At 34.0% G+C, this 22,735-nt stretch overlaps 1 protein-coding gene across 1 annotated transcript in view; it reads left to right on the top strand.

Annotated features, from left to right (window-relative positions):
* The window catches only part of DHX15 (DEAH-box helicase 15), a 65,630-nt gene that overhangs the window by 15,458 nt on the left and 27,437 nt on the right, over window positions 1-22,735 (top strand). Inside the window, exons 3-5 of the mRNA XM_051966543.1 lie at window positions 2,054-2,247; window positions 14,718-14,877; window positions 18,713-18,931. Coding sequence (XP_051822503.1) covers window positions 2,054-2,247; window positions 14,718-14,877; window positions 18,713-18,931 — 573 coding nt within the window. The remainder of the gene's footprint in view (window positions 1-2,053; window positions 2,248-14,717; window positions 14,878-18,712; window positions 18,932-22,735) is intronic.

Genomic DNA, 22,735 nt, shown 5'->3' with positions numbered 1-22,735 from the left:
TTTTCTCTGTGTAATTTTGCAGTTTTCATTAAGGATATAAGAGAGAAGCTCAAATTAGAAGTTGTACAGTCAAAGGTCTGTAGTCAAAAGTGACTCAACTAATGGGTCTGTTTTTGGCAGTCTTTCAAACTTGCTTTTTCTTTATGTACTTTGTCAGTCAGCCATCTTTAACCTTTTCATCTCAAATGTTCTGTGCCTTCCACCCACATACTACCATCTGCCTCCAGTACCCCAAAATGAATTCCAAAGGGGTTCCTTGCAATCACAAGGCTAAACGTGAGAAAAATCTTATAATAGCTTTAAAATAGGCATAAACTAATTTACTCTCACCCCTTTTAAAATAGCACTGATTATTCTGTATTCTAGATAAAGGATTTAAGTGAGCATTATGTAATTCACCTTTTTTTGGTAGTGTTCTACATTATTTCTTAATCTTTTCTCATTGACAGTTTATCCCTTTGTTTTTTCCTAGGGAATCTCCCCCAATCCCCAAACACCTATCACTTTTTTAATAGGAAAGGGTACATGCACACCTAGATTGATGGTACAGTTGCTTCTCCCACTAGCTCTTAATTGAGTTAATTGAAATGCATTGTTATTCTGGATCTTTTCTGCTTTTTAAAAACAAGTTCTTGCCACTAAGCCCTTCCTCTTGGCCTACTACAGTTTTTGTTTGGTTTTGGCTGCACCACAATATTGAGTTTGCCTTCCATATTTTACCTTTCACCAAAATGATGCACATTAGATAGACTCAGCATATATTTGGGGAAAGGGAAGCAGGAGAGGAAGGATATTTTGATGTAAAGATCATTGAACCAGAAGTTTAAATCCTAACTTGATACTAACTAGCAAGTAACTTGGAAACTTGTTTATTAGTTGTCTTTCGATTGAAAGAATTAAACCACTTGATTTTAAGGTTCCTTCTTGGAGTCAGACTAAAGGAAGACTAGAATTGTGGCAAGCCACAAGTGTTGGCAAGACAAGCTTGATTAGGATGTAAAAGAGGATTTAGTCTGAGCTAGTGAGTCTGGATAGACAGTGAACTAGTTTGAAGAACAAAACATTGATCTACAAAACAACTAGGAGATTTAAGGAATTGTACACAAGGAAATATGGCCTATCTGCTTTATCTTCTCTTACCCTTTCCCTTTATGGGTTTTGTTTCTAAACATTTTTGGCATTGTAGAATGCATAGAAGGATTGGAAGACCATCTAAAAAGATCTGGTTGAGAAGGCCTTTTAAGGGGTGAATGATAGCTGATTCACCAAAGGATTGCTTTGAAAGTGTTAAGCTTTTTGAATAGTTTCTAAATATGGTCCTTAGTAATTCTGGATTGTCTATGTCAATTTGTGATATACAGAATTCTATAAACTTGGGGTGTCAGGGAGTGTAGAGTTAACAACCTTTCATGAAGACTTAGCTACTGGCTCCCTATGGCTCTCCATCATTGTGTTAATTTTCTGATCAACTCTCTTCATGGTTCTTTGAAAGGGAAGAAATGCACTGTCATTCTCTTGTATTTTTAATACCCTTAATTGTGTTCTTCTGTAGCTGTATAGCTCCAACTCTAGACCTTACCTGAAGCAGGTGCAACACTTAAAGCTCTCTTAGCCAGATGGGGAGTGCCAGTCCTCTACCCTGCCGACAACAGCAGGGTTATTCTGGTTATTCTCAGAGAAAGAGCGATGTTGTCTGACTGGAAGGATGGCTGGCTGCATAACTTTGGTTGAAGTCTTCTGAGACAAAATTTCTATTATGTTGTAACTGAATCTGAATAACAAGAAGTTCTAGGACAGTTGTACAATTTATAACTTTTGTGCTGTTCACAGAATGGAAACAAAATATTTTAATGTTCATTGAGTTAAATTATTAATTGAAAGAGGAATTTTTAACCCCATGTTATCCTTTCACTTAATTTAAAATAATGCTCTTGGAACATGATTAAATGAAGCTGTTTAAAATGTTAAATCAAAGAACTTGTGTGAAATTTCATTTACTGTGTATGCAGAGTGAATCAGTATTGTGGTGTGAACCTGAAAATGTTTTTGATAGATCCCTCAGTGGTGTGTTGAGTACATGCGCTCCTTACCGGGCCCCAAGAGAGGAGTGGCCTGCACACAGCCCAGGAGAGTTGCTGCAATGAGTGTGGCTCAGAGAGTTGCTGATGAAATGGATGTGATGTTGGGCCAGGAAGTCGGGTACTCCATTCGATTTGAAGACTGCAGTAGTGCAAAAACTATTCTCAAGTAAGTGCTGTCACTCTCCTTTGAACTGTGAACTTTGATTACAGGGATCTTCTGCCACTTAGAAGTCTATTTCTACAAAATAAAATGTAAAATGGATGGCTAGTGGAGGTTTCCAGTTTCTTGAATGGAACTTGATCTGGTGATAATGCTAATTATTCTCTTTGACAGTTATAGATTTCATCAGCCTAAAATTTATTAATGTGCTATGTCCTAGGCTCTGTGTTTGCTATGGAAACTTCCAGTGTGATGTATAGTTTGCTGCTTTTAAGAGTTGTTGATACACTGATACACCTACTTAAAAACTACAGGTGAATTTTTAGTATATATTCTAGTCATTAGTGGATAGTGCAGTGAATGTAGATTGCAGTATCATGACAGTCCCTTGCCATGTTCCAATATTTAATTTAATCTGCTAAATGCTGGAATAAAAAACTAAAATGTATGTGGAAGTTAGATGAGTAACATGCTTTGTTGCAAATGTATAATTGGAAGAAGTTGTGTAATTATCCTAATGGATACAATCACTTATTCTTTGTTCAAGATGATCTCTAGAATCCTTCTAAACTTTAATGATTTACTTCTTAAAGCTTAATTTTTCTGCTATTAAAATAAATTGTTTTTCATTTTTAATAGTATTTGTCACATTTGCTTCAGCAATTTTAGTTGAGAACTGTCCACGATAACTAAGACAGGAATTAGCAGTGTTAGTATTTCTATCTCCTTGCTCTTTCCCATTCCCTACAATTTTTGAACATATGATCTCTTCTGGTTTTTTATATATATAAAACTATAAAATGTCAGGAGGTCTCAAGTCGAACAGAAATCTAGATATAAAATTTTAATGTTTTTTGGTTGTCTTACAGACAAAATAGTGTTGTTAATGGTATGTCTATTTATCTTACAAAACAGAGAAAATATAAAGCCTTACTTGTTTAGGGGGGAAAATGAGCTGCCAAGTGATGCTGACTTGATTTCTTTGATCTGTACATGTTGAGGGAAAGGGAGGTTTTGATTTGTTATTTTACATTTGTCATTCTGTACTTGAAGACCAGCCACTCACACAGACTAACTCTGTGGACAAACCACTTACCTCCTGCGAACCTTTTTCTTTGCCTGCTAAATGGGGATAATGATTACTTAACTCTCATATGAGAATGATTAAGTGAGAAGTGCTTTGTAAATCTTGAAAGTGCTACATTAGTGTTATTTATTAATGATGATTTGATGAGGGAGAAGATGACCTTTTTTTCTTTTACTTATATGTAATTTTTTCATGTTCCTTATTTCTCTTTACTGAAGCAAGAAGCACATTTATTTACAAATTTGCTATATCTTTGCTTCTTTAAAACAAGGTTCTCAATCATCTGCTCCATTTAGTATTGCCACTTTTACTAATGCCATATATAATGGTCATCAGCAAAACCTAGCAGTCTCTTTGTAGCTCTTGCCCATATCATTTCTTTGGTGCATTGTGATAAATGTCTTGCTAAAGATTTTCAAAGACAATTTTATAACATTGCCTCAGTTAATATATCTACCATAGTCTCAAATATTAGAGTAGATATTTGTGATGCCCATTGATAACCAATGTTGAAATGAGAAGTTTTTAATTTTTATTTCATTCGTCATTTTAAAAATGTTAATGTTATATGTTTATTTCACAATATACTTGATGTCATGTTAAAAGCAATTGGAATCACTGCATATTTTAATCTCACAGTGTAATAATTTAGTCTGAAATACAATCTAGGTTTGATAATTCAACAGTTCTTTAGTTCTGTGATGTTACTTAAATTTATCACATTATAATTATAATGTACTCTAGAAAATAACACTGCTAATAGGGTTTATTATTTAATTTAATTAATAATTTAATATCAGGGATTTGGAGACAGTATAGAAAGAACATTTAACCCTGGTCAGGACTCGGGCAATTTTGAAGAAATAGACCCATCTACACATGTTGGCAGCTCTAAACTAGGTCTCAGCTTTTACACATTTTTCTTACTGGGCTCATGATTTTGTGAAATGTAATCCTCAACAAAATTTGGATGTTGGAATGGTTTGTAAATAATTTTTAAAAGGATAAACTTCACATCAAGATTTTTTTGTGTGTGAAAAGTGAAATATTCTCTTGAGTTTGATTATCCAGGTCCCTACTTTTTGACAAATGTGTGTCTGATTTACCCCACTCCTCAAGGTATCAGTCTTGTTGCAGAATGCTTTCTGATCTGTGGGATGCTGGTCATTCATTGATGGCTCAAGAGCAACCTTTGTGGATCTACATATAGTACTAGCTCAAAGTTAGGAGAGTGTAGACTGGCTCTTTAAATGTTTTGAAGGATATTATTTTTGAGTTTCTAAACGTTCATTTCTCAGTACTAAAGCTTTAATAGGTCTGAAGTGAATGTTAAATTTTGGACCCTGAGGAAAACCTTTTCTTTTTTGTTAACTGTAAGATGAAAAAATATTGATATTAGCCAACCAGTTGGGGTGATGAGGCACAGTGGAAAGAGTGCTTGAATACCAAAGACCAGAGTTGAAATGTCACGTTAAACATTTAAGTAACTCTGTTATGTTGGGCAAGACTTTTAATCTCTCTCTGCATAAAAAATATTTTATTGAAATCTTACCCTATCACAAAATTCTTCCTTGTATCCCTTCTGTTATCCCCTTCCAGATAGCCATCCTGTATAACAAATATTTTTAAAGAAGGAAAATGATTGTTTTCTCATAATCTTTGGAACTGTGCTTCTTTGTAGTTTTTCAACTTTCATTTGTCCTTTTCTTCCCTCCCTTCCTTCCTCCCTCCCCCTTTTTTCCTTTCTTTCTGCAAGGCAGGTGGGGTTAAATGACTTGCTTACAATCATAAAGCCAGTGAGTGTTAAATGTTAAGTGTCAAGGCAGGTGGGGTTAAATGACTTGCTTACAATCATAAAGCCAGTGAGTGTTAAGTGTTAAATGTCAGAGGTCACATTTGAACTCAGATCCTTCTAACTTCAGGGCCATTGTTCTGCTACTCCATCTAACCGCTCCTTAATTGTCTTTCTATTTATATGTCGGAATCACTGTATATATTGTTTTCTTGATTTTACTTATTTGACCATGTAAAGTCTTTCTATAAATCTTTACCTATTTCTCTTTATTCTTCTGCATCCTTATAGAACTTTAATATCTCATTATATTCATGTACCGTAGTTTAATTAACCATTTCCCAGTTGATGGTTTTCTATTCTATTCTTTGCTGTCACAAAACTGCTGCTTTTGTTATTTTGATACATATAAGAACTTTATTATTAATAACCTCCTTTGGGACAAAAACCTCAAAATCAGTCCCCTCAGAGTCAAAGAGTATGGACTTTTTGGTAACTTTTATTTGGATGATACCAAATTGCTTTTCAAATCATTGTACTGATTCATAAGTCTATCCACAATATATAATGAGCTTATTTTCTTGTGCCTCCTCTAACACTATCTTCCCATCTTTTGTCCGCTTTAGTATAAGTTTAAAACCTTAGGCTTATTTTAAATAGTGTTTTTGTAATCATCTACAGAAATATATGTTCATGTTCTTTAACCACTTACCAATTAGTCAATTGCTTTTGGTCTTTTTATTTTTATATGAATAAATAACATTCTCTCTCTTTCTCTCCACAAAACCCTAGTGCTTTTCTTAATTTTGCAAAAGCTTTTTGGTTTCGTATAATAAAAGTTCACAGTTTTATTTCTTTGTCTTTGCCTCTGTCCTTTGTTTGATTAAGTATACCCTATATCTGTGCCTTAGGAAAGGTATAATGTTTCTCCTCTTCTTTTTAATTTTTTTCTCAATTACATTTACCATTTTTTTAAAACATTAAAATAAATGAGTACCAAATTTGCTTATTCCTTCCTGTCCTTCTCTCATTCTTTGATAAGAAAAGCAATATAATATTGATTATACATTTGAAATTATGCAAAATATATCTACCATGCTCAAAAAGAAAAGTGAAAAAACTACTTCAGTCAGTAGAGTGAATCTCTTCTCTCTGGAGGTAGATTACATCTCTCATCATGGTGCCTTTGGAATTATCTTGGATCATTTTTTTGATCACAGTATTTCAGGGATTCATGATTGATCATCCTTAGACTATTGCTATTATTTGGACAATGTTCCCTTGAGTTGGACTCACTTCATTTTGTCAGTTTCAACAAATCTTCCCGGATTTTTCTGAAACTATCATGCGCTTAATTTTTATAGTACAGTAGTATCTCATCCTAATTACACACTAAAGTTTGTTTAGCCATTTCCCAAATGATGGGCATCCCCTTAATTTCCAGTTCTTTGTCATTACACACAAAAATAGCTTCAGTAAATACTTTTGCTTTTATTTTTTGATCCCTTTATTATGAAGACCTTGTTGTGGTATTGCTGGGTATACAGTTTTACAGCCTTTTGGGCATAGTTCCAAATTGATTTTTGTTTTGGTTGGACCAGTTCACAACTCTACCAATACTTCATTAGTATACTTATTTTTTCACATCTTCTCCACCATTTATCATTTTTCTTTTCTGTCATATTAGTCGAACTGATAAATGTGAGTTGGTATTTGAGTTGTGTTAATTTTCATTTCTCTCAGTAATAATTTAGAGCATTTTAAAAAATGTGATTGTTGATAGCTTTGATAACTTCTGAAAATTGCCTGGTTGTATCCCTTGAACATTTCTCAATTGGGTAATGGCTCTTAAGAAATCTGACTTAATTTCATTTTACCCCAGTTTCCTGCTGTCTCCCTAATTTTGTCTGCATTGATTTTGTTTATGTAAAAAACTTTTTAAAATTTCATGTAATCAAAACCCATTTTACTTCCTGTTATCTTTAGCTCTCGTTTTGTATATAAGTTCTTCCTTTATCCATAAATCTGATGGGAAAATTTTTCATATTTTTCCAATTTACTTAAATTTCACTCTTTACTCAAATTTCATTTTTTAGGATTTAATCGAAGTGGGTATTCTATGTAAGTTCATTCCTCTCCCTTTTCTGTTGTGCTATGGGAGCCACCTGACAGTGGCTGTTGGAGGTCTAACTCAGATCTGTAGAATGGATCTCTTCATGTGAGAGGATGATGATGATGGTAATACAAGGAGACTGAGAGGCAATTGCTGTTCTCTGACCTCTCTCCTTTTCCCGCCAATTTATTTCATTCCCAATCCACAAGAAATATCTTCAAGGCTGCTTTATAACTCCTTCAAGTGTTATGATTCACAGCTATGGAGGCTCTCAGAGAATTGACCTACTCCTTCACATAGGCATGGTCCTTAACACTTCTCCTCCCCTCCTCCCTCCCTCCCTCACTCTATAGGGAGTATCTTTCACTAAGAGCTTTTTCTAAACATGTTAATCCCCTTTATATTTTTTAATTAGTTGCTATCTTTTATTTTATTATCACCTATGTTTTCCACTATATCCTACCCCTCTGCCAGAGACCCCACCTAACTTTTGATTTACCAGGAAGTTAGAAAAGCTACCATACATCTCTCTTATGGCTCATTTTGTAAATGCTCCTTGGATGCTCCATTTTTTGCCAGCATTCTAGAGATGTGAGACATCTTAAAATTGGTAAAGGGCAAAGAGGTCCATTTTTAAAAATTTCTGTATTGAGAACCAGAGGTTAACGCCATTTGTCTAATTCTTGCATTTTATGAATACTTAATATGTTAAATATAATTTTTTTTGGTAAGCTTAAGCTTAAATATTTTTAATCACTTTTAAGGTTGGGCTTGTAGAAGGCCACCCTTACCAAAATAATTTCTTGGTGAAATGCATTCTAGGCTGTCCTGGTGAGATCAACATGTTTGAACACTTTGATTAGGAAACACAAACAGAAAAGAAGAGTCAGGCATCATTAATGAAGTAGTAGAATCAATCAAAGCAGTGTAACACATTGGATGCGTCTGAAATATGGGCTTTACTCTGCAAATAGAATTTCCCATTTCTCTAGCTGTGAGAAGTGAAAAGAATGCTTTACTTTTAGTCCTTTGAAGTCACAGCTTATAATTGCAGCTATTGGGTTTCTATATTAGATATTGCATTGTGCTATTTGATATTAAATTGTGCTGTTATTTATGTTACAAGACAGTCTGGGTTATGTGAGACTAGTATAGTCAGCCACCATATCTGGAAATGTTATTAATATTGTTGTGTTATATTAAAATTATTAAGTTAATAAAGCTTCCATTTGCTATTTGTTTATATTGGTTTTTTTCCAAAGTGTGTCTCATAGAGTTGGCAAAGCTTGGATATTTTAGAGCTGAGATGATGAAAGTACTTTACACTCTGGGTTTGAAAAAAATATAAAAATGGTGGGGAAATAGAAAATTGACAAAAAGAACAGTTCATTGTCATCATTGCCTATGTGATTTTTAACTTCTGAAGGAAGCTGTTAAGGATAGTAAAATTGTTTTCAAAGTTTTTCAAAGGGGGTTGATTAACTTTGTTGTCACTTAGGGAGTCTGGTGCCTTTGTACTTTCTGCTTTTATGCCCCTGTACCTTCAACTTAGTGTCCTAGTCTTTCTTCTGAAGGAATGTTGTTGTCCTGGGCTGTATGATCTTTTTTCCACTCTCTGGCTGCCTTTTCCTTACAAGTAACTTTCCATCTTTTCTTTCATTTTCTCTATCTCTGCCTCTGCCTCTGACTCTCTGTTTCTCTGTCTCTGTGTGTATGTATGTATACATATGTGTGCCAATTCCTGGCACATAAGTACTAAATAAATTCTTGCTTGCTTCTTAGTCTTGCTTCTTATCTGAATGCTTTAAACCAGGTTTACTCCCCTCAAATTCTTAGCCTTTCTCAAATTTGTAGATCTTAATAGGCAGTGCTGTTCTAAACACTGTCCTCCCTGTTTTTTTTTTTTTTTTTTAATAAAGGCATACTTCTAGTCTTGAGCCATATTTAACAAGTCTCAGTAATATTTATATAGCTAAATTGACCTCTATTTTAAGACTGTTGGCTCATTCAGTTACTGTTTTATATCTGCCACTCTAATAATACTAAACTTGATGGATCTAAGGAACAATTTTCTCTTTCCACTCACCTTTTTTTAGTTTAAATCTGTCATGATCAAATTCAGAAAACTATGTACAGATATTTTTTAGTGGTTCTCTTCAGGTGTACTTCATTTCTTGACAACAGTAGAATCATTAAATCTTGCATTGGATGAACAAAGTAAGGCCTGTGATGTGAAAAGGCATATTTGAGTTAATAGAATTTAAACAGATTTTAGATAGATAGATCACTAAGGTGGGAGTAGCAAGAGCAAATGACATAAAGTGTAAACAAGTAATTTAGTCTTAGGTTCTTTTAGTAGAGCTAGAAACAATGAATTTATGTAGTAGAGTAACTAACTACAAAGATAGAAGAGTTTTGTCAGATTGTGTGGAATTCAACATCATAGACAAGAGGCCTTTTAACCAATAATTTCTAGGAACAGGATGAAAGATTCCATGTAAGGAACGCAATAGCTTTTATTTATTTATGACTTATATTCATTTAAGTGCGTTAAAATGTACATTCATTCTTCACTGTAAGTAGAGAATCATTTGGCATGTTGAAAGAACAATTTGTTTAATATTTAATGTGCCTCCTAAAGTACCTTATTAACCACCAAAAAATAGCTTGCTCACCTCATGGGACTTGCTTCTCTACATAGTATTTGAATTTATAAACAATCCAAAGTTGAGGTGTTTCTTAGCTTCCATTTTATAAGATTTTATTTTTTTAAAATTAATAATAGCTTTTTAATTTTCTAAATACATGCAAAGATAGTTTTCAGCATTCAACCCTGCAAAACTTTAGTTTTTTTCTTTCCCTTCCCCCTCCTCTCCTCCCCCAGATAGCAAGCAATCCAGTATAGATTAAATACATACAATTCTTCCAAACATATTTCCTCATCATGCTGCACAAAAAAAATCAGATCAAAAAGGGGAAAAAAAGCATGCAAACTAGAAAAAAAGTGAAAATACTATGTTGTGATCCACATTTAGTCCCCAGAGTCCTTTTCTTTCTCCATCACAAGTCTATTGGCCTGAATCATCTCATTGTTGAAGAGCCATGTCCGGCACAGTTGATCTTGAAATAACCTCATTGTTGTTCACAATTGTATGCAGTATTCTCTCAATTCTACTCATTTTACTCAGCATTGGTTCATATAAGTCTCTCCAGGACTCTTGTAAAATCATCCTGCTGATCATTTCTTATAGAACAATAATATTCCATAACATTCATTTGCCATAACTTATTCAGCCATTCTCCAGTTCCTTGCCACCACTAAAAGGGCATTTTTGCACATGTGAGTCCTTTTTCCTTTTGGTGATAAGATCTTATTTTTGAGTGAAAAGATGAACTTCAGACGCTAGGCATAAAAAGACAAAAGTAAAACAATCCCTCTACTCAAAAAACTACTACCATGTTGTATGTTTATTTTTGCTTCCTTGGGAGCATGTTATATGTGTAGGTACCGTCTAGCAGAAGAACAGTTGCCCTTTTGAAGTTTTGAGTTCCTGTTGTCAAGAAATACAGGAAAAATTTGCAGTATCTTTTTCCCTCATGAACAATATAATATTTGTATCTGGGTAAATTTACCTATTAAGTGAACATTTCTCTGTTCTTTTGTCTAATTTTATTAGGTACTGGTGAATATTTTGTTTATATTTAAAAAGATTAGCATAAGGAAAGAATTGAAATCGTGTCAGCATCTTTTTAACATAACTTTTTCAAAAGTTTTAAGATAGGTTAAAGTTGTTAAACCTTAAAAGGACTTTACTCACTCTGTAATTGCCACCTAATTGTTTTAGCTTTCAATTTAATTACTTCTTAGCCTACTTTTGGTTGTCCATTTCATACTAACATTTTAATACATAAGTCAGATATGTTATATTAGGTTTAAGGAAATAGAATTAAGATCTCATTTCAGGGAGCATTTTTTCAAAGTATTCAATGGCTATGTTTTGTTTGTACTTAGACCAAGTAGCACTTTGTTAATGTGATTGTCATTTATCACATTTTCCCCTATTCTTTGGTACTGACTCTTTATACCAAAAATATTTTAGTTGGTCTGAGGCCAAAAAGAACTAAGCTTAAAACTGCATTAAGAATTTTGGAGCAATGTAGATGATGTAGTAATTGTAGCAATGTAGGTAAAACAACAAAACCATATATTACTAATCCAGTTACTTAGAATATAGATGTATTTTCTTACTGCCTCAGGTGTAGAGGTTTTTGGTTTTGTCTCATGGCAAATAAGCAAGAACTTCAAGAAATATAATTAAAATGACTGGTAGAGTCGAGGAGAAAGAGTATCAAAATAGATTTTAAATGATTTGCATCGTTGACTCATATAGCATTAAAGTGCTTGTTGGGGACTAGCCTAATGGAGATCGTTGAAGTTATTGCAGCCAATGAAACAAAAACAAAATGGCTTCAGTATTCTGCCTCCCTCACAATTGTGTAGTAATGGTGGCAGAAAGGAAAGTAAAGGTTTAAAGAATTTTTATAAAGCCTATGGATATTAATCCAGATTTTGATGCTCTTTTAAGTGTGAAATCTATAACCAGTGACCACTAAAGTAACACGCTTCCAGAGGAATAGAATCATATCGGTTTTAACATTTGCTGCAAAACAAATAAAGCCAAATAGATGATTCAGAAGTTTTCCTTGGGAGTAGTTGATAACACTGTTGGCAAATAAGGGTCCAAGGACATTAAGCAGTGCATAATATCATTGGACAATGTATTATCTTATGATAGTTTACATGAAGTGTAAGAAGATTACATGAAAGTAAAGTTTGCATATCAGGATATTGAGGATGAAGTAGATAATTCTAGGAATTCAATTAATTCAATACAAAGGTATGTTTAGCCTTTCTCCCCATTCTCCCCCCCCCCCCCCAAAAAAAAAGTATTGGAAAGCATAGTTCAGAAACAAGAAATGAGATGCCAAAATATTATATCCTACAGGTAAGAGAAAACATTCCTATAAATAGCAAAAACTTTCAAGGATAAAATCAGCATTGGAGTTGTGAACTAGTCCAGCCATCTTGGAGAACAATTTGGAATTATGTCTGAAGGCTGTACACATTTTCATTCTCTTTTCACCCAGCAATACTACTACTAGGTCTATGTCCATAGCAATAGAGTTCAAAAAAGAAGGAAATGGACTTATTTGTACAAAAATATTTATAACAGTTGTTAATGTTGTTTTGTGTGTGGTGGCGCTGAAAACAATGGAACAACAACATTATTAATGGAATATTGTGTTGTAAGATGTTGAAAGAGGTATTTTTGAGGAAACCTGGAAGAAGTTGTATGAACCGATGCAAAGTGAATTGAATAGAACAAATGATACAATAATAACATTATAAAGAGATAACAAGTTAGAAAGATTAAAGAATTCTGATCAGTGGTATGACTAAGCATAATTCCAGAAGATTTGTAACAAAATATGCTACTCATCCCCAGCCTGACAGAGGAGATTAAGACAGATAGGTAGTTTTGGAACATGGCCAGTGTGGGAATTTGTTTTTCCGGACTCTCTGGTTGATACAAGGTTTAGTTTTATTTCCTATTTGGGAGGGAGATGTGAGGAAAAGGAGGGCTGGGAAATAAAGTATCCAGGAACAAAAGAAGGTCATGGACAAAAAAGAATAGTAGAAAGACAGTTTTGAATTCATTTACTCATTTATTTGTGCATGTACACTCTTTCAAGTATTGTGTTTATGATACTTTCAAGTGTGGTATCTAGGTGGAAGTGACTGTCATGCAATTGGAGATATCAAATTGACCCTTAGGAAAAAGATGAGGGCTATTTATGTATTATAACTGAATCTCATCTGCATAGAAATGCTATTTGAAAACACAGACACTGATGAAATCATCTAGAAAGAACAGTCCTAATTTTTGAATTTTTTTTTTTTCTTTTTGCGAGGCAATTGGGGTTAAACCACTTGCCCAGGGTCACACAGCTAGGAAGTGTTAATTAAGTGTCTGAGATCAGATTTGAACTCAGATCCTCCTGACTTAAGGGCTAGTGCTCTATCCACTGCACCTCCTACCTGCCCCCAGTCCTAATTTTTATATATGGTTAAGGGACAAGATGGGAAAGATCACCTAACAAAAGAGATGGAGAAAGAACAATTATACAGGAAAATCAGAAAAAACAATGCCATTAAAATCCAGAAGGGAGAAAGTGGTGTCAGATGTCACATAGAGATCTTGAAAGACAAAGACTTAGAAAAAAGACATTAACTTTTTCAGTTGCAAGAGAGAAGTTCTAAGTAGGAGGAATAGAAAAATCTAGGTTCTTGTTGTTGGGAGATGAATGGGTAGTAAAGAAATGGAGATAGTTTTGCAATGAAGTGGTCATTCTTGTATTATTTTAGCTCCTCATCTGTTTGATGGAATCCTTCATTTTATGTTGCAGCTCCATCACTTCCTTTCTTGATCCCCTGGAGTTCTTAATCTATGGGAATCCTCAGAGTACCATTTTAAAATTCTAAAATAAAGCCAATTAATGTGAAATAAAGTTTGCAAGCTATCTCTTAAAAAGCAACTTGACAGATCTTAAGTTAAGAAACTGCTTTATCTGCTAATGCATTTCCTTTCAACCTGCCTTATATTTATTCCTCAGACCTCTACATTAAGAATAATGCAAATTTTCCTTGACTCTCAGGGAAGGGAGGGATAAAGTCTGAAAAGGGAACTTGTGGAGCCCTAGGAGGTAGGGGCAGCACGCAGTTCAAGATACATTGGGGCTGGGACAAAGAAGAAAAAACAGGAGGATGAACAAGGGTTGAGGATGGGGAAAGCCATGTAGTATCTGAGTGAGGACAGAAGCCATATAGGACCCATTTGATGAGTGGGCAGGGTAGGGCAGGGCAAGCATCTCCTTTTCCAGTGCCAGCGGTCTCAAGCAAAATCCTGATCTAATGGTGGTGATGGTGGTCTTTGTGGACATCTTTGCTTCTTTCATTTGGAGAAGTGTTTTTCTTTTTCTGTTGTTGGGATGTTGAGAGGCTATGGAGCAAGCACCAGACCAGAGGTTTGGAGCAGAGACATTTTGGGCATAGTACTATATGATAAAAGCCTAGGTGTTTTTTTTGAAATGTGGATTTTTTTCAGAAATCTTTAACGTCAAATTCATTTAATCTGAATTTAGATAGCCATCTTATTTGTTGTTTTTCTTTCATGTTAATATGTAATTTCCTCACAGGAAATTACAGAACTGATATCCCCCATAACCTTACACAGTGCTTGATATATAGGTATTTGATGGAACACGTTCTTGTTTAGGTGTATTGGGTTCCCTATGAGATTCCTTTCAACTTGGAGCTTCTGTTTTTGTTTTTTAAAAATGACCTTTCTGTTTTTAAAATTTTATATCAAATGACATTTAAGTGCACAATGACTTGATTAGTCGCTACTTCTTTTCAAATTCAGATATATGACAGATGGAATGTTACTTCGAGAAGCTATGAATGATCCCCTTCTAGAGCGCTATGGTGTTATAATCCTTGATGAAGCTCATGAAAGGACCTTGGCCACAGACATTCTCATGGGAGTTCTGAAGGAAGTTGTGAGGCAGAGATCAGATTTAAAGGTAAGGTCCATAAGCGTTTACAAAACCTCCTTGCATTTCAAAAACATTCTGAATGCCTCGATTGATTCTAGACATTTAAAGGAAATCTTAGCAGTTCATTATAAGCATAAAGTTTTTTTCTCTTACTATACTTCTTTATTGACTTCTGAAATATAGATAAAAAGAAATCCCAGAGCTCTCCAAATAAAATTTCCAAATAAAAATTGCTATTCTTTGCTTTCATCCATTTGGAATTTTGGTTTTGAGTTTCTGTGGTGGTGTACTCCCTACCATTTAAAAAAAATAAAAACTTTTTTTTAAATGATCTTTGTAATTTTTTTTAACTCTAGGCTCATATTTTTTTTTTTTTCCCCTTTAAGGGTGCTATAGGGTCAGAATATTGCTGTGTTTTAGATCACGTTTTATCTTAATAAGTAGGGGTGAATGTTTCTTGCTATTCTTTCAACCTCAGATACTCAAAAATATTGTTATGCTTTTTAAAAATAAGATGAGTAACATGCTTGCTAAGCTTCCCATTTTCCTTTTGTGCAATCCCTCTTTTCTGCCTGCAGTAACTCATTGTTACCTGTAGTATTTTGGGTATTTTAGGCATTGATATTGCTATTGTCTTAGAAAATGTTGACATGGTACAGTTCCCTTTTGATACAAATGAGGTGAGTTTCTTTATTTTTGAAGGTAAAATTAGCCTCCATGGCATAAATATCTCTTGTATTAGATGAATGACCCTGGCAAATTCAATGATGTCTCTAGTGAACTCTCTTAAGACGAAAATTTACAACAGTATCTTTAATGATAGTTTTTTAATGGAATTTGCCAGCACTAGTGAAATCACAAGGTCCAATTCTTTACCCCTATATTATACCTGGTGTGTTTTTAAACCTAGCAATACCAAGGAGAAGGATGAATGTATGTGCTTCCCAACTTTAAGGATAATCCATTTAAGATATACTAAAGATAATGTGTAATAGTAGGAATACTTTTTGTACTTTAATATTTAGCATTGTTTCTCAGTCTTGGAGAATGTAAAACAAGCAGATAGAACCACTTTCTTCAAGGAGTATATAGTAACAATAGGGAGGAAACATGACTTATTTATGAAATGACTCAATAGCTGCATATATTGGAGTGATGAGAGAGGGAGAACTTGCATGTTGAACTTGCCTTGGAAGGGCATGTAGAGGTTGAAGGGCAGAAGCATTTTTTGCAATGCCACCATTACAAGCCTCATCTTTTTGAGAAGGTTCTAACACAGCTCAATTGTGGTGGCAAAAAAAAAAAATTGGTTCTAGAGATTGAGGGGGAAATGATCAATAGTAGTTGATATTTCTGCTAAAAAAAACTTCAAAAATAACAGCATTCTAAGTTAAAAGTACATTATTAAGGTAAGAGATTGTAGTATTGAGAGAAAGTTTAAGAAATAAAATGTTGATAGGTAACATTTTAATTCCTTAAGAGATCAAATCCTGAAGCTGCAGGAAATCCCATCTAATTAACATTGGCAACTAGGATAGAAAATAAGCTCAAGCTTTATATAATAGAACTTTTCCATTTTTAGCTACTCTACAACTTTTGGGAGAGTGACATTGCCATGATTGTCTAGCTTTATATTCTCACCTCCCTTCTATGGTTTTAGTCCCAGATCTGGCATCTTTAAAATAGAAAAGAGGCAACGATTAGACTTCTGCAAAGGACAGAAGTAGAGCCAGGGGAGCAAGAGTGAGAAGTTAGCTGAGCTCTAGGCCACAACTCCCAAATGATTTAGAAAAAGCCCTAGATTGAATCCTTACTGAGAAATTGGAGAAACTGCACCAGAGCAAGACGAGGTCCTTGGAACATACCAACCTGAGCTTGGAAGAACAGATGCCAATTGAAATTTTTTGGCTCACTATCCAATCTTTAGGTACAGATGCAGAGTAGACTGAGCCCTACATCTAGTGTTGTGATTTTAGGGTGAGGAGTTCTTGGTGGTGTAGCAAGCAAGGCTCAAATTCTGTAGCTTTATAGCTGATTTTAGGAGCAAAGCCAGGTCTCAGTTTCTAGCCCATTTTGGAGTCTTCAGCAGAGTAAAAAGAATAAGGATCCCAGGCCAAATCAAACCCGATAGCGTTGCCACTCTGAGCAAAGCTTTCTACCTGGCTGTTAGTGGAAGATCATTGGTCCACTCGGTCTTCTAAAGAAGGGTAGGCCTGAACCCAGATCAGGAGGTTCTAGATCTCAGCCAGGGAGGCAACAATCAAACTTGGCCCTATATCATGCAATTTTGGGGAACAGGTTTCTAGTTTGAGCTGATCCTGCAATCCTAAAATAATATAACATTCAGTACCTTAAGAAAACAATAATATGTTCCCTCTATGTTCCCACCAGAAGTGTGCAGAGTCTAGCTGTTAAACCAGCAAATAAACTGGAAGAAATAACAATTTAAAAGGATTTCCCTTCACACAAAACAACAACCCCCCCCCAAAAAAAAAAAAAAAAAAAAAACCAAAAAGGCTATTACGGTGACAGGGATGCTCAAGACACAAATTCACAAGAAAAAAAAGGATGTCTAATATCTAAAAGAAAAGCCTGCCTCAAAGAGAAAAAGCATGTTTTGTGCAAGACCTATTAGAATTTTGGAAGAGATTAAGTAATTTTTTTGAAAAGTTTTAAAATGTTGCGAATGAAATAAGAATGCTAAAGAAAATTGACTAGAATAATAGAAGAAAGAATTGACAAGGGAATTTAACAGCTTGATACAAGAGATACAACATCTTGATTAAAAAACAAAATGATTTCATGAAACAAATATTAAAGGCAAAAATAACTGACCTGGGAATCATTTAACTCCCTATGTAAGCCATGACCCCCCAAAAAACCTAACTGTCAAATTTCAGGAAATCATGAGGGAAAACTTCAGATCCCCTAGAACCAGAGGGTGATTAGATTTACAAGGAAGGGATTAGTCTAAGCCAAACAGATTCTAAGCATATACAAAAATATTTCTAGTCATTCTTTTTGTGATATCAAAGAATTAGCAATGCAAGGAGTCCTCAGCAATTGGAGAACCACTGAACAAATTACAATATATATTGTTCGTTTAAAAATGATGCAGGAAATGATTTCAGAAAAGCCCCTTGATGTAAAGGCGATAGGCAAACCTGAGAAAACAGTTTACACAGTGAAAACAATATTGTTAAGATTGGAAAGCTTAGAAATTCTCATCAATATGATCATCCAGATTTCCAGAGTACTCATAATAGAGCAAGCTCCTTACCTTCTAATAGAAAGTACTTAATACGGAATGGGTTATTTTATTGGACATTGCCAAGGCACAATTCTCTTTTACTTGTTCATATAGGTGTTTAATTTTTCTTGTTTGGTGAAGGGGTGGGGAGGGGGAGAAAAGGAAAGAGAATTTTTCCTGATTGAAAAAAATTTAAATCACTAAACATAAATGGACTATTTAAAAAGAGGAAGCCAGAGTCAATATTGGGAAGATTTTTTTGGTTTAAGAAGCACATTATAGGAGATTATAGGTAAAGTAGGGCTGAGCCAAAATTTATGAATGTTTAACTAAGATGAATAATATTACTTAAGCAACCTGCAGAAAAAGTAACATAAATTGTCTTTTGTTTAAGTATATTGAGAAGTACCATTGAAGAAGAATAGATATACAGGAAACTTAATTCAAAAATTTCCATTTGAATTCATTCAACTATTTCTTATTTAGTCAGTATTATTATGAACTTTCACAACCAAAATAAAAGGCAATATTTAGAGTTATATTTTAAAAATAGTAAAATTGCTTCATATATATAACACCTCAATATATTTAAAATTTTTTTTTTCCTTTCAGGTTATTGTTATGAGTGCTACTTTAGATGCGGGGAAATTTCAGATTTACTTTGATAATTGTCCCCTTTTAACTATCCCTGGCCGTACACATCCTGTCGAGATTTTTTATACTCCAGAACCAGAGAGAGATTATCTTGAAGCAGCAATCCGAACTGTGATACAGATTCATATGTGTGAAGAGGAGGAAGGGGATCTTCTTCTTTTTCTTACTGGACAAGAGGTATTTTTATTCTCTTTATTTTATGAAACTAGTAATTTGTTATTAGAATATTTTGGGGGGCATGTTTTTTATCATTTTACAACAGTTGCCATTCATAATGGGGTGTGTGTGTGTGTGTGTGTATACATACATATATATGGTTTTTTTTCTTTTCTTTTAGCCCAAAGTCACATAGAAAGGTAGGAAATGTCCAAAACCGGAGGAGAATGTGAGTGCTCTGACTTGGAAGGACTGGATTCACATTCTTGTTTCACGGGACTATTGCTTGGTCTTATTCTTTTGAATTTGGAGAAAAGACATAATATTACAAGTGTAGAACTCCCAATTCATCCATCTCCAGAATGCGCCTTTGCATTCTCTGCTTAATTAGAATTTGAGTTTACAAGTTCTTTTCTTAAAATGAAAGCATTTCCTAAAGGGGACATTTCTGATTTTTAGTGCTCTGGGCTCTAAACATCTTTTTTCTTATCCATCCCATCTAATCTCAAAGTTTCCTATTTCTTTTGAAGAGATAATAACCATATTCTATTTATGAGTTTCATTCCCTTATGGCTCAATAATACCTCACACTAAAACCTGTTTCCTTTCAATTATTGCTTAATGGATGGACATTTGATTAAAGATATCTTAATGAGTTTTATCACTGGGTTTTTCCTTTTTTTGTTCTGAATTTCTGGATATCTTAATCTTTCTTCACAATAACTGTCCTCTATAGTTTGCTTGTATATAAAGTGTATATTCTCTTCCTGCATGCATCCTTTTTGGTTTAGAGTTCTTTTATCTAGTTAGACTAGAAACCAAACAAATACTTTTTTTTTTAATTCAAAGAAATAATATTCTTGATAGGAAACTATCTTAAATTTTCAGCTAATTCACAGAAATATAAATTTCATTGTAACACTAACTTCTCTGTCTTCAATTAGCCTATAATTGACTTTTTCCTTCTTCATCACTTGCAAAAAGGGTTGAATTTAGGGAAATTCCTTCTCTGCCCTGTGGATCCTCTTTTTCTTTTGCCAAGATTGTGACTTTTGCCAATATTTTCTGAATTTATTCTGGCAATATCACTGTTGTTCATGTGAATCATTAAAAATGGGTAGTGGTCTTACATTTTGACAGGTCTTGAAAAATCCCTTGGTATTTATTGAAATGGTGTCCAAGGAAGACTAACATCTTCCAGATAATTATGTCAACAAATAATTATCTTAGTTGTTATCTTCTTAACCTCTCTCCTGATAGTTTTCTTGGCTCTGCTTGATAATTCCTTGGAGTGCAAGAAGTTACTTCCTCCTCAGAGCATCTAGTTTTTTTCAGAAAGAACTTCAATTGGTGTTTTGTTTTGTTTTTTAACTCCCAAGTATATAATTGTTCTTTTTCTTCAAGAAATGCTTCATTTTCCCCTAGTAAATCTGATGCCCCTTCTTAAAACCCTTTGCCTTCTCTCCTTGGAGTATGGCAATAACTGGATTGGTGATTTATGTTTTGTTTTTTTTTAATTTTCCAAAAGAATACATCAGCTACTTGGAATACCACTGTAATTTGGTCTTAATTTTAGAACCTGTTGTTGAAAGGGACCTGAAAAATGTATGATAGTCCTGCCTATACAAATTGACTGCTACAGTATCCCAGCGATCTAAATTGTATTTGATTATTATCAGTGATGGGAAAAGAATTATGTCATGGAGAAATTGACCTATGCTGATCTGTTCTAATTTTTCTTTGAGGACTTTTGGTCCTGGACATTCCTTATTCCTTCAGAGATCATAGCTCTCCTTTGCCTTTGTGAATGAACTTATCAAACTTAGTTTTCAAATGGCAAATATGTAGCTTATTTCTGTGCCCATGCTCAAAACCTTCAAGGATACATGGATAGGACCATATTGTAAAACATTAGAATGGAGAATCTGTTGTGATATTTTAAGATTTGCCTCCCTGAAACTTTTATGCAATGGTGCCAATTAATACTTTTGATACAATGTATCCTAGCTCTTTAAATATTTAAAAATATTTCTTTAGATATAATAAACTTTCCTAGTCCCTATAAGCGTTTTTCATCTTATTCTATATTCACCATTGTTTTTATGTGTTTTGAGTATTATATTTCAATTCGTATCCTTTATAATCCTATTCATTTTATTTGATTCATTAAAGAACATTTGGAAAGGAAGTCCTTCGGTTTCACTATATTGCCAAAGAGGGTCATGATATAAAAATTATGAACCCCTGACCTAGCTTTTTAGATCTAGAATTTAAAACAGGATTTATTTTGAACTCAAAGGGACTTTGGGGATGATCTTATTAGAGGAGTTCTTACTGAGGTTCTGTACATTTGATTTTTTAAAAATGTTTTTATGATCGCATTTCCATATAATTTGTTTCTTTTGTAATACTCAATTTTTTATCTCATATATCTGTATATAAACATTCTGAAAAGGAATCCATAGGCTTTACCATACTACTAAAGGGATTTATGAATATTTAGGATCCATAAGTGATAGATGTTCTTTAAGAAATGGAATGCTTAAAAGCACAATCATACTTAATATATGCTGCTGTGTTCAACATTGTCCACCCTCCTCCCATATTTGTTGCTTAATCTTTTTAATAGCCCTCTCACAATCTTGTGGACAAAAACTCTTTGATTGGTATTTTACTTGTAAGGAGAAAGTACTTCAAATTAGGCGCTTCTTAAAAGCTATACAAAATAGTTTATCAGTCTATAGACCATAGACAAGTAATTTATGTGGGTTGGATTTGTTGCTGTCTTAGTTAAACCTAAAATTCTGATTATAAGCAGTTTTTTTCCCCCTCCATAAATACTGTTTTCCAATTACTTGTAAAGATAGTTTTCAACATTTGGTTTTTAATAAGATTTTGAGCTCCAAATTTTTCTGCTTCCCTTTCTCCCTAAGATGGCAAGCAGTCTGATGTAGGTTATACATGTGCAGTCTTTTTAAACAGTTTCATATTAATCATGTTGTGAAAGAAGAAATGGAATAAAAGGCAAAAAAAATCACAAAAAAAGTTATGTGCCCTGCATTCAGTCTTCTCCATAGTTCTTTCTCTGAATGCAGATGGCATTTTTCATCCCAAGTTTATAAAAATTTTCATGGATCCCTGTGTTGATGAAGACAGCTTTAAAATTTATCATGGTTAATCATTGCATAGTATGTACAATGTTCTTATGGTTCTGCTTACTTCACTCAGCATCACTTCATATATATCTTTCCAAGTTTTTCTGAAATCATCTTGCTCATCTGCAGCTCTCTACACTACCCAGAACCAGAACTTCAGGGAATGAGGGAATTTTGGTTGGTTAGGGGTTTTGTCCCTTTTAGACTCTCAAACTGCCTGATTCTTTTTTCTCTCTTTTTCCCCCCATGTCTTTCCAAACCAGCTTTCTTTTCTTTTTGAATTGGACATATCAATTGTAATTTCACCTTGATAGCTTTTATTTCTCTATTGGGTGTTAGGTTGAAATAAGTGCCATCTGAGATTCTTGCTGCAAGTGATTATCTGACTTGGTATTACATGTTATTAACAATCATTTATTTCAGTAACTGCTGTGTATCAGGAACTATTCTAGGAGTTGGGTGATTTTGGAGGACAAAATTCTAGTTTGTAGTGAGCTAGGGAGTTAGGTATTTAAACTGGTTTAAATTGTATGTAAAAAATATTTAACAGATTCTTCGTGAGTATATCAGGTAAGCTTTTGGTCATTGACTATTGTAATAACTCTTCCTGCAAAGATGTCTTTTTGTATCCTAGTTCTCACTTGTGTTTTTGGAAGAGTAAGATTGCTTG

The sequence above is a fragment of the Antechinus flavipes genome, chromosome 6 (genome assembly GCF_016432865.1).
Source record: "Antechinus flavipes isolate AdamAnt ecotype Samford, QLD, Australia chromosome 6, AdamAnt_v2, whole genome shotgun sequence".
NCBI lineage: Eukaryota > Metazoa > Chordata > Mammalia > Dasyuromorphia > Dasyuridae > Antechinus > Antechinus flavipes.
Note: the sequence above shows the minus strand (reverse complement) of the source record. Positions and strands in the feature narration are given on the sequence as shown.